This window comes from Penicillium robsamsonii (genome assembly GCF_028829455.1).
Source record: "Penicillium robsamsonii strain IBT 29466 chromosome Unknown utg000005l_segment0_segment0, whole genome shotgun sequence".
NCBI lineage: Eukaryota > Fungi > Ascomycota > Eurotiomycetes > Eurotiales > Aspergillaceae > Penicillium > Penicillium robsamsonii.
This window is the reverse complement of record NW_026643223.1, coordinates 1,933,354-1,945,595: the sequence shown is the minus strand read 5'-3', so window position 1 is coordinate 1,945,595 and position 12,242 is coordinate 1,933,354. Positions and strand designations below refer to the sequence as shown.

The following is a 12,242-nucleotide window of genomic DNA, read 5'->3' as shown; positions in this document are numbered from 1 at the left end:
CCATTAGTGATCCCCTCTTGGCGTATTTGGCGATTTTGACAGCTGCAGCTGCATGTTCCTCCGTTTGAGACAAGGGCAGCGGATAAATGGAATGTGTCGGAGGTGGCAGATCCCCCCCGCAAAGACATGATAAGGAAGAACGCAGCTCAATGTTCGACCTTTTCTCTTCTCGGGAATATCCATATACCTCGCACGAGCTCATCATGATGAACATTTTCGAAGAAACTTGGAGCTCTGCAATACCGCGATATTCAGAATTAATCGCAATGCCAAGTTCTATGTCGATTCGACCTATGACCGGCCGAGGCCGAGAGATACTGAAATCGTGAAGTTATCCCGTGCTTACTCTTACGGCCCGACCAATTTGAATGAAGAGAGGGGCAGGCGAAGGATATGACTGCATATGTCCGTGGTAATAATAGCTAAAAGACATGAGTCGGGAGGCGTTACTGGGTGTTACCTAGATATTCATTACGACTAGTGAGGATGCTGGGCACTACCCTCACAGCCCCAGTACTTTGGTAAGTAGCTCAATAGTCAAATCTCGAAATTATGACAGCGAATATTTCCACAATTTCAAACCTCGCTCACATTTACATTGGTGGCGGCCCATTTGATGTTTCCAAGCTTGATCCCGACCTATGTTGACCAACGTCTACTACCCTGATGCCGCACCAGGGTAACCCCCATCAATCTAAAGCAGACAAAAACAGCAACAATGTCAGCCCTAGACCTCGGAGACCAGGTGCTGGACCGGACCACGCCGCCCTCCCCCGTGATGACCCCCTCCCGCCCCAGCGCCGGGGGTACCAAGCTGCGAGATAGCTGCCACGCGTGTGCCACATCCAAGATCAAATGCCCCAAGGAGAAGCCGGCATGCTCCAAGTGTGAGGCACGAGGCATCAAGTGCCAATACTTTTTTGCAAAGCGCCCGGGGCGGAGGCGCGAGAACAGCACCGGTGGTCATCCAAACGGCTCTACCGGCAAAGATAACACCAACTTCCACATCTCCTCATCCAACTTCAAGCCTAGCACCCGAGATGGGGACACAATCGAAATCACAGAATGTTCTCCCGGGGCTGCCGCAGCTCCCCCCATCGGTTTACCGGAGACCATCAGCTTTCCCGATACACCTCCAAACTTCACGATTTCGATTTCTCCCATGACAGATACTCCTCTTGGAACGTTCTCATCAAACCTCTTTTCCGTGATTGGGGACTCGGGTCTGTTCGCAAATTTACCAGATTTTGATCCTGACATCGACGACATGGATTTCGTTATTGCGGATCCCTTGAATTTTGAACGTCCTCTCGTAGACGGTGAAACCGCTACCCGACCCCCAAATGACATTGGTTCACTTCTCATGCCGGACGAGAGCGTGGATTTTAGCCTTGGCACGTCGGAAATCGATGAGCTCGCCAGTGCATTTTTTACGGGATCCTCAGGGGCATCCTCGCTTACCTCTAGTAGCGTTCAAACGCCGTCCATTGCAAGGTCGAGTGCGGTACGTGCCACTACCGCCACCAACTCGCCATGTGGCTGCGTGGCACAGGCACTTGATCTTTTAAAAACGCTTTCTTCGACTCACTCCAAGTTCGCCGGCACGGATCTGGCGTCCTCGTGGTCAAACGTCAACGATTCGGGCATTGTCGAGAGTGTACTGTCCGAGAACAAAAACCATATCGAGACAGTAACCAGCATGCTTTCATGCATTTCATGCATTGAGAATGCCTTCCTACTTGCTATCATCTCCATGATCGGGCTCAAAATTTTGGAGCGATACGCCAGTGAGGCACGAATACAAAGTTCTGGCTCAAGAGCGGGCAGCGTGGAGCCTGACACGGGACTGAGGTCAGCCAGCAGCATTATATCGAGCAGCAGCATGGACCATTATATTAGGGCGCTGGGCCGTACATATAACAAAGACAGCGCTGCCAATGGTCGCATACCCGCCCAACTTGTACTCAGCGAACTGCACCGCGTGCAACGACTGGTGAATCAGCTATCATCAAAACTTATAGGTCCTAGAGGGAATGGCCGTGGCCTGGGTCAAGAATGTTCAGACCGCCACAGCGGAGCAGAAGATAATGACAGGGCGGTAGCAACGTTCTTTTCTTCTAGTACGTTAGCTCAGATGGAGAGCGACTTGCGCAAAAGCCTTAGTTCGTTGTCCGCGGATATCATCAACCGATTGCGACAAAATTAATGCGAACGGGCTTTTCTTTTTCTTAAGGAGGGGGCATAATGATTTTGGACCATGCATTTCCCGAGGCTTTAGAGGACTATTTGTGCTTGATATAGTGTGGTTAAAGAGCTTAGTAGACGGTGTATATAGTCATCCATCACTCATCACTTCACCGACTTTTCAAATCAACCAGACATTCAAATTAAGAGGTATCTGATTGATGGGATCAGAGCTATAATTACAAATTGTTGCACCTCTGCTTGCGTAGTCTCCTGCTCAACCCATCTCCCCCCAATACATTCTACAGCTTGAGCTTCTCTGTCTGTCTCACCTGCGAATGGACGGGGAGTTTAGGGCTTACGGGCTGGGGATCGCAGACTCACACCGCATGACGTGCATCGGGGTATTTGGCTAATCTGCATGTCGGGTCTGTTTATTGGTCGCTGTGTGCCTCGTCCTCCAATCGGGCCAGTGATGGTGGTGGCCTGACGTCCCCGTCTGATGTCGATACAACTTATAACCCGAGTGAGTTCTTTGAGTATAGGGCGTCTTTTCCTATAAAAAAACGTGAGTTCGTTTGCAAAGGTGGCGGTCATCTAACTCTTTTGATCCCGTTATCTGGTACATCACTCGAAATCAGTAGCGATCATGACAGTCGTCCAAGCCTCACAAGTGAAATTGTCCCCCGAGCACCTAGGGTTTGGTCGCATCGACACCGCCAGTCCTACCGGGGTAATCGAGACAGCTAACGAGCTGCTGCAACATAACCACGATAAATACCACATGTATTTCCGCGATGTCGGAGGCCACAACCACATCGCACACTCGGTACTGACGGTCCTCGCCATGGGCGGCGGCCCCAAGCAGCTGCAGCGGGCCTACGACGATGGATACGGCTACCAACGTCCCCTACCACCCTTGGACCCGGCCGTCGTCCAGTCCCTCCACGACCAGGAGCAGTTCCGCGCCCGAATGTTCGATTTGGCCGAATACACCAACTTCCTACACTTCTTCCAGACCGAAATCGAAGCCAAGGGCTGGCAGGCCGTCCTACAGGAATACTGCTTCAGCCGCACGCCCCTTGCCGAAGTCATGTTCTCCCAGCTGTACGAGGGACTCCTACACCCGATCATCCACCTCGGCTTCGGCATCGAGTTCGAGCAACCTAGCATCATCGCTGAGGGCCTTGCCCACGCAGCCTCCCACGACTCTGGCAACATCGACACCTTCTTCCACCACGCCGAGCAGCTCGCGCAGTCTGGCTCTGTGCCTGCGAAACCGCTCGTCGAGCTCTACGAGCAGGTCCGGGCCAACGACAAGACCCGTACTGCGGGCCGCATGCAAGACGGGCCGTTCCGACTGCGCGACGGCCCGCTGGCCCGCGCCATGGACGAGATAGTGGCCATCGCCGCACAATTTCAGATCGTTCCCGAGGATGAGACAGAACTCGAGCGTCGCACGGCGGAGATGATCAACTGCGCTGCGTACAGCGCGGGCGCGGCGCAAAGACCCGGCAAGGTGCGCAAGGTGGACTTCTTTATCATGCACGACGTGACATGTTCGATTTTCCTCAGCGTGTTGATCCGCCAGGCCTGGATTTCTCTTGAGGACCGCGCGCGACTGGTGGAGTGGAAGGCGCGACTAGACCTTGCGTGGTACGCGGGGAATGGGGCAGCGGAGCTGCGTCTGGAGGATATCGCGGGGTACGAGCCGACGGCGAGTAAGGGGATGGACTGGCGGGATTTGTATGCGGCTGTTAACGAGGTGCATGACGACGGACACATTGCCAAGTTTGTGCGGGCATTGAAAAATGGGGAGGAGGCGTCGAGCTCGTTTGAGGGCGAAGGGGGGGATTCATTTCCGGTCAAGGGTGAGCTGTGGTTGAGGATTGCGCAGATGGGGTACGATACTACAAAGGATGGTGTGGATAATAGTGATAAATGGGTTTGGGGGTCTGGGTTTGATCTGGCCTGGATGAAGGTGCCGCAGTTGAAGGAGTAGAATGTGGTCTATTGGTAGTACAATTTGCCAGAGCTCCTTATTCTTAATGTAAACACGGTGATTTTCCAAAACTTAAACGTTATATTATACACAAATAGAGTATCCTCCTCGCTGTTCTAATCGAACCTTTAGTAATAACAGCCCGAAAGCGAACGTCGCTACTTGGTGGAATTTCTGTGGAATCGGGCAGTAGGCAACGTCGCGTAATCTTATGACTGCTTGCTCTTTGGTGATGATTTGAGTGTGGATACTGACATTGCCATATCCCTGAATTGGAACCTTTGAGTAATTTGCCAACAAAAAGTCTCCTGGTGATGCTATCCGAAACCCTTCGAACCAGGATAACTTGTTGAAGATATAAATTGTGGTTCCAAAATCAAGAATTGCTTATGCATATGTAGATACCCTTTACTTTTGGAGACTCAATGGCCTTATAATAGGTCTTTTAAGCCAGTTCTATGACTATAGATTCATCAATCTCAACATTCGTTTTGAGATTCCCATACAATTCCAAAGATTGAGATTGAATACAGCAAAATCCATAGACCTGTGATGATATAATCTTCTGGATCAAATCTCCCATCCTATTTAACTCCGGTTTCTGTTTATTTTATTCCTCTAAATTGATTCGATAGAACGTCCAAGCCAGTTGATACTCCGCATGGTGATCCCGTGGAAGTACTTCGGGTGCTGTTAGCAGGTAATAGAAGATAGTTCTCTGCGTTAGGCGTACTTTTCTTTGGTAACTCCTGTCCATCACCAGTAATGATATCCCAAAGACCTGTGCCTCTAGCTAGGCCTTCCAATTGGGGTCTGCCACTGCATCCCCAGAGTGGAAGCGAATGGTTGAATAAGGGTTTCGGATTATGGCAAATTTTTCAATTTATAGAATTTGGATCAAGTAATAATAGTAATAATAGAGATAGTTGTAGATGTGCATATTTTAGAGATTGAGACTCTTAATCGTTAGAATTAACACTACATTACACAATGTAGCGCTGTGACAATTTGCATGTAATAATGATAAATCTGCCTATTCTAGCACCACTCAACATTAATCTACATGCTGCTGTTTCACAAAGGGGATGGAGGAGTAAAATATTGGAAAATGAAACACCCTGGGATAGTTTGGGACGATGGCTCAGATATGCAACCTACGAACTCGCCTACTATTCTGGGGGCCCGAGCGAGGGTGTAAAATGTCTAGAGACCATGTTGCCGATTACTGGCACTGATTCTACCATAGGCAGGGATGTTCCTACAAAAAGGGTACTACATACTACCAGGCCCACTCTTTATTCTTCTCGCTCCTAACGTCCTTTAGTAATAGGATACTGACGGGCATTAAAAACCACTATCTCCCCTGTGCACAAATAATAATTGCACCGCGTATGCGATCTATAGCATAAGCATGATAAGACTAAGGCTCTTTGGTCCGATGCCCGATACCGAAATCGACCCGAAGACCTTCTCGGCGCAAATATGATATACTTCAAATGGTGCATACCGAGCCTCCCTGTCTCACTAACCATAAACCCAACCAACAGTGTAGCAATTCCCAATATGCCGCCTGGGGAAGGAGGTTATCGCCAGATAAACAAGGCTCTCAACATATGCGTTTTTAAAGATTACCTAGAGAGCCAGCAGAGATGTCTGCCCACACTGCTCGATGTGGAGGAGCTTAGCCCGCGAGTCATTCGAATCCTCGGTCAGAATCCAGGAAAGGCAAGCTCTCTCTCTCTCTCTCTCTCTCTCTCTCCCCCTTTTCAAACTCTAGCTAGGACGAACCCAGGCTGATCTATTCGAACAGTTCACTCTACAAGGAACAAACACATTTATAGTCGGGACGGGTCCCAAACGCCTCCTCATCGACACCGGCCAAGGCATCCCAGATTGGGCCGATCTGATCTCTCGCACTCTGTCGGCCAGCGGGATTTCCCTCTCACACGTCCTTCTCACTCACTGGCACGGTGACCACACCGGCGGGGTCCCCGACCTCATCCGCATGTATCCAGATCTGGCCTCGTCGATCTACAAGCACACGCCGAGCACCACGCAGCAGCCCATCGCAGATGGCCAGATCTTCCACGTCGAGGGCGCTACCGTGCGTGCGGTTTACACCCCGGGTCACACCGACGATCATATGTGCTTCATCCTCGAGGAGGAGAGCGCCATGTTCACGGGTGACAACATCCTTGGCCACGGCACCTCTGCCGTGGAGCACCTGAGGACGTGGATGGAAACTCTGCGCAAGATGCAGGCCCAGGACTGTAGACAGGGTTACCCGGCACACGGCATTGTGATTGCCGACCTGCGGGCCAAGATCGCCGGCGAGCTAGCGCAAAAGCTGCGACGCGAGCGACAGGTCTTGAAGGCGCTGGTGCAGACCAAGCGGGACGAGAGAGGCACCGGTCAGGGACAGGGACAGGGACGAGGCAAGGGCAGCGTCACGGTCCAGCAGCTCGTGGCGGCTATATATGGCGAGGGAGTGGAGGCAGGGCTTAGGGAGTTGGCGCTGGAGCCGTTCATGGACGAGGTTCTGCGGAAACTAGCCGAGGATGGCATTGTGGCATTTGAGGTGAGAAAAGGAGTGAAGAAGTGGTTTGCGCTTGAGGACTTTAGAACCAATTAAGACTACAGAACGAGCTAGGACATGGTGGTTTGTTATTTCAGATTCATTTACTAAGGAAAGTAGTATAGTTTAAAAATATCATCCTTCTACACATATCTGGTCATACTCCCTAGGGGGATCCCTTCCTGCTCCCACCTGTTGATGTTGATGTGCTGTGGTTTTGTTATTACTGGAGCTAGACCTCCGCAGAGCCGATAAATGGGGCCTAAGACCCAACCAGCAGTGGGCTATGGGCTATGATGGCCTATCAATAGGGGACCATAATAGCCAACCATAGCCCATTAATGGGGTCTTGGCGCTTGTAAACTGGCGGCTTGTAAACGCTATATTCTGGCCTTCTATTGATTTTATAGAGCTCAAATTCGCAATATAGAGTAACGATAGTGATATAAGTATAAATTTGGATTTTGAACAAAACCTAACGGGTGGAGATCGAGATATCGCGAAAGAGTTTTGATATTGGATGTATATTTAGGACTTTTCCAGGACTACCATTACTTTCTGAATGAACCTCTGTAATTTAAAGCTTATCTGAATAACACGTTTTCTCGTGTATTTAGACGTGATACATAAATATTACTAATCATTAAGTATATATCAATTAGAATAACAAAATTTTACCCCGATATAAGGCCTAGAACCGGGGTCTGAACACAAGGCAATTAATTTTTTAAATTGTGTGTATTGTTTAGGGCCAATTCGGCCCAATAGGCCCATAATGGGGGCCCAAAGCCCAGCCCATTTGTGGGTTAGGTTGCGTGTGGCTATGGGCTTTGCGGAGGTCTAGCTGGATCAACCCGCACGTCCGCCAGCGTACGTTCCCCTCTTCCCTAGATATGTAGCCAAGACAGATGAGGCCTTCCATTAACCCGATACCATTAACCCGATACCATTACCACGATACCATTACCACGATACCATTACCCCGATACCATTACCCCGAAGACAAGGAACATCGGGTTATTGATTTCCAATCTACACCCCCAGGTCCTGCAGTAACCCCCGGAGCCCCACGATTGCCCCGAGAAGAGGGAACAGCGACCGAGTAACATGCAGCCAGGACCATGTCACCACGAGCTGCCGCACGGCCCCCAATCCCTCCGCAGTCTCGGACGACGCCTTCTCCAGCCCAAACAACGTGTTGTTGGTGGGTGTCATGAGCAACCAGGTGAAGGGCACCATGGCTAATGTGGTCACCCCCGCTGCCGCGTAGGTGGGCCAATGCTTCCTGTTCGTGGCGCGTTTGTTCAAGGTGATATAACCATAAAGCCCGCAGGTGGCAATGCACATCGCCGGGAGGATGATGTGGCCGTAGTAGTAGGTCCGGGCCCATTGGCGGACAAGGTGGCTCGAGGTGTCGTCAGTGTCGAGGAAAACGGGGACAGCGATGGCTGAAAGGCACAGCATGGCGCCTGTTTGAATCAATGAAATATGTCAGTAGGGATCTTCTTTCAAGGCTCAAATCATAGCTGCTTGCCTGACAGTGCGGAACCAGTAATTACAGCAGTCGCTTGCACGCCAATCTGGTTCGGCGCCATGGTTTCCGGTCGACCCAAGAATGAAACAATGAATTGATTCAAATTCCGTACACTTGATTAGGAGCAGTAGCCGTGGGCAATGAGTTATAGGTTTCAGATTCCCAGTCTCGGTCCGAAGAGTCGTACGATTGCTTGCATATCTCGGGAGGAATCAGATAATCATGCCGGGGCTCTTCCTCTTTTCTTTCACGCTCTTTTCCAGAATCTATCCTTCGTCTCACTTTTTCGCGCCCCTCGAACCCAAGGAACTAATCATGACATTCGTTGAGCCCGAAATCCTGGAGCAGCCGTCTGGCGCAACAGCCGGCATGTATCTCTGTCTGACCATCTGCGGGTATCGCAAGCCTGGTATGAGTGAGGAAGACTACCGCAACCACATGGTGAATATCTCGGCGCCAATGACTAAAGGCCTAATGGTTAAGTATGGAGTGAAAAGATGGACTCAGGTAAGTTCCTAAGAAGCTGTCAATGGCATTTGCTGGTCTTGCCCAGTCGGTTAAGCTATGTTTAGATTCACAACTCAAGTTCAACTCGGGCCTTGATGCCGCAGCTATTTGACCCACAGATGGCCAATGTTGCCGACTTTGACTGCTTCAGCCAGGTGGTGTTCAATGACATTGACGACTACAAACGGATGAAACAGGACCCATGGTACAAGGAGCATCTTGTTGGTGATCATGAGAAGTTTGCTGATACCAAGAGGAGTATGTAAGTATTTGATGTTCTTCCTGCTCGACATGAGCATCTTGTTGATCCAACGTAGGATGACCATAGGGTGGGTTGAGGAGTTCGTGAGAGATGGGAAGGTCGTCGATGGCTTCAAGGACTGCTAGTGGTCGATCGAGGTACAGATTGCAGTGGTCATTTCATTCAACCTAAGGCAGTATATAGGCTACTAGGTATAACTATCAAGACACTCCCCGGAGTATATGTAGACGAATGCAGAGGCTTCCATTAAATACAATAAGCTTCATGTTTAATAGTCAGACCTATGATTAAACTATTAGGCGAACGTAGCTGCTTCGTGATAACAAGCCTCCCAAGACCATCCCGGATTGTCTGTATCACACTTATCAACTCCGTCATTTCGATCTCACCCTCATTCGCCAACTGGAGCATACTGAGGTCATGGGCCCGCGCTACAGCCTCCAGTATAGGATCGACGAGGCTCCCAGGCTCAGGAAGTAGATTTGCTGTAGGGATTAGCAAGATACCACCGCTGGAGCGCAGGACGCCCAGATAATCTTGCAGTTCAACTCTGACCATATCTATCCGGTTGATCCCTTCCACCCCCGCAGAGGGGCTCAGGTGAAGAATGTAAACGGCCGCATCTATCACCGGCTGAGGCGTGCCCGCCGCGCGGTATGTGACAGTGATACGACCGCCGGCCGAGCTAGGTCGAGAGCTAGAGCTAGAGCTAGAATCTGATTCCACGCCCCCCATCATCTCAATCAGTCGCAAATGCTCGAGATTATGTAGCGAAGAGGATGACCGCGTGTGAGTGATCTGCACGATTAGGCGCAGAGTTGGGAATTCTTGGGCGAGATGCTGCGCCATGAAAGTCGACTGGGCACCAACCTATTAGCTGATGTTAGGGTGGTCTAATTCAATTGAATCCATAGGTACAAGTTGCTTCAATCCGCTCTTACCTCGACGATGAATGCGTTACCAAGGTTAGACCATTTCAGCTGTGAGAGCATCTCCACGATTTCCTTCTCCTGATGCCATCCCACCGTATGGCGCAAATACGCCGACCATTGGCGGCCCAGCTTCGGCTGCTCCTGGATTGCGACCCCAAACGGCTGGATCGTACGTAGCGCCAGGCTATACGCTGTCTCTGTTGGGTTCTGCGGGCTTCCGAAGCGCTGGGTCGCTGTCGGCATCTGTAATGCCGTCGGGGCGGCCACATCGGCCATGAAAACCGCGGCGTCGAGCCAGGATTGGTTGGTGACGAACTGTGCTGACAAGGGGGTGTGAGATACATAGTTTGTGATGGGCTCCTGGAGAATCCCCGATGTCGCCACGAGGCGAATGACACGACCTAGTTGGGTTTCTGAAACCCCGGCGAGGTCCGCGAGGTCCTTGATGGCCATGCTCTCATCCGGCGGGATACACGCCAGGATCTGGAATTCCGCAAGCCACTTAAGGCAGGCCATGATCTCGACCTAGAGTTCACCATCATCAGAGGGGAACGAATGTAGAGAAGAACAGAGCCAACTACAAACCTGGCGGGCAAGATCCTGCAGCAAGTCGACCGGTCCATCGAGTACTGCTTTCATCTTCGCCATACTGGCATAAATGCCCGTTTTGGCTTTGCTGGGCTCCTTTTCCGCGTCCGAGTTGACCCCGGAAGATTGGGCATCGCGACGACGACGCTCGATATGGCTCTTGATCGCAGCGGCGAGATCGTCGCTCCGCGCTTCGAGTTCGGTTAATTCATCCATTGCGGCGGTCAGCACGGAAAGACCAGGGTAGGGAAAGGATTATGTCTCCCTAACTTGGTATGTATAACTTCGAGAGCTGGGATCTACCATTTGTCCGCCCCCAATTTATAACGTCCCGGTGCTAGCAAGCCCCCAATATGTATACATGCCGGGGATTCCTAAATGGGGCGAGACTGGACAGCTGTCAACTTTGATGTGAGATTGATGTTGCATAGGATTGGCCGAATATCAGCCTTGATATGTTATCTCGGTACATTGGCAGTCGTTCGCAATTTCGGAATAATGGCGATTTACAGCTAGTCGACTTGAGGATAGCTTAGATACACTTGTCTGTTGAGTGCAAATATTAATACACTTATGTTAGTATAGTTATAAGTTTTGTATAATTTTACAAGGTATCTTTGTTAAATTACATTGAAATAAAGTAGTCGTGGTAGTATTCAATTGCACCAATCTACCTTTACATACTGTCAAAGGAGACGAACCTGTCTGCGAACTAGGTACGTCATCCGGGGGCAGTGGGATATATAAGAGAAAAGCCCCAGGGGTGATAGGAAGAAGAAAGATAGTCTGAATTGATTAGTAGCGAGCGGGGTAGCCCTGGAGCTTGGAGGTTACCTGGTTATATGGATATCACATCATATCCTTCGTCATCGCTGCATGGTACTATGGGGTCCTCAGCACCCGGGAAATTCAAGCCTCCGAGCCTCCGAGACCCCCAGCCTATCGCCAGTGAGAATAGTAGTACAGAAAAGGACGCAGTAAAAGGGTGCCAAACCAGGCCGAAGCCAGTCCAAAACCAACAAAACAAAGGAAATATTAGAAGAAAGTAGGATCTCGGGGTCCTGAGGTTCGTTGTCCCCACTGACAATATGATGCACGTCCTCAATATGACCCGCGCGTCGAATCAATATCTTCCTTAGACGTGTACGCTGGCTTGATGAGTCTCCTCTGGAGTCTATATTTGTCCATGTTCAACTGTCGGCCACAGCATAACCTGCTGACTGGAAAAGACTACATGCTTGTACATAGGATCAGATGACCGCAGAATTTGTGGTATGCTCTCATCCTCCGATACTAATCCCAATCGTCCCGATTGGGCCAAGATCCACAGCAGCAGACTCGAAGAAAACAAGACAATCACCCCATGAGTAATCCGTGTTGTGAAATGTAATCCAATCAATGGTATTCAACTCTCTGTATTTCTGTATCCACTATTTTGGCAATTTATACTATCCCGATTACATACGGAATATTACTGCATAGGTACTTATAATAAATCCTCCGGTATTCCGGCGTAACTGCGCCGACAAATAAACCCAGACAGGAAATCAAGCTCATCAACAGTACCCCAGCCCGCATCTCCAGTTGGGAAATACCAATCCCCCTTGTGGGAATTTCCTCGTGACACCTGAAAAATTAGTCAATGGTCTACTTATGTT

The 12,242-nt window shown here is 50.2% G+C and overlaps 6 protein-coding genes across 6 annotated transcripts; 4 read left to right on the top strand and 2 right to left on the bottom strand.

Annotated features, from left to right (window-relative positions):
- Positions 1-718: 718 nt before the first annotated feature.
- On the top strand, positions 719-2,206 carry tpcE (Zn(II)2Cys6 domain-containing transcription factor tpcE; the record flags this gene model as incomplete). Its single annotated transcript, XM_057233039.1, has 1 exon — positions 719-2,206. The coding sequence occupies one exon, from the start codon at positions 719-721 to the stop codon at positions 2,204-2,206; it is 1,488 nt and encodes a 495-aa protein (XP_057082581.1).
- A 627-nt stretch (positions 2,207-2,833) lies between these two features.
- On the top strand, positions 2,834-4,186 carry tpcI (questin oxygenase tpcI; the record flags this gene model as incomplete). The annotated part of the gene is made up of 1 exon (XM_057233038.1): positions 2,834-4,186. One exon carries the CDS (start codon positions 2,834-2,836, stop codon positions 4,184-4,186), a length of 1,353 nt encoding a protein of 450 aa, XP_057082580.1.
- Positions 4,187-5,749: 1,563 nt separating this feature from the next.
- On the top strand, positions 5,750-6,818 carry tpcB (metallo-beta-lactamase type thioesterase tpcB; the record flags this gene model as incomplete). The annotated part of the gene is made up of 2 exons (XM_057233037.1): positions 5,750-5,894; positions 5,968-6,818. 2 exons carry the CDS (start codon positions 5,750-5,752, stop codon positions 6,816-6,818), a joined length of 996 nt encoding a protein of 331 aa, XP_057082579.1.
- Positions 6,819-7,793: 975 nt separating this feature from the next.
- tpcL (anthrone oxygenase tpcL) lies at positions 7,794-8,225 on the bottom strand (the record flags this gene model as incomplete). The annotated part of the gene is made up of 1 exon (XM_057233036.1): positions 7,794-8,225. The coding sequence occupies one exon, from the start codon at positions 8,223-8,225 to the stop codon at positions 7,794-7,796; it is 432 nt and encodes a 143-aa protein (XP_057082578.1).
- Positions 8,226-8,610: 385 nt separating this feature from the next.
- Positions 8,611-9,189, top strand: tpcK (decarboxylase tpcK; the record flags this gene model as incomplete). The annotated part of the gene is made up of 3 exons (XM_057233035.1): positions 8,611-8,802; positions 8,868-9,060; positions 9,131-9,189. The coding sequence occupies 3 exons, from the start codon at positions 8,611-8,613 to the stop codon at positions 9,187-9,189; spliced, it is 444 nt and encodes a 147-aa protein (XP_057082577.1).
- Positions 9,190-9,310: 121 nt separating this feature from the next.
- On the bottom strand, positions 9,311-10,800 carry tpcD (trypacidin cluster transcriptional coactivator tpcD; the record flags this gene model as incomplete). The annotated part of the gene is made up of 3 exons (XM_057233034.1): positions 9,311-9,934; positions 10,006-10,521; positions 10,582-10,800. 3 exons carry the CDS (start codon positions 10,798-10,800, stop codon positions 9,311-9,313), a joined length of 1,359 nt encoding a protein of 452 aa, XP_057082576.1.
- Between the last annotated feature and the right edge of the window lie 1,442 nt (positions 10,801-12,242).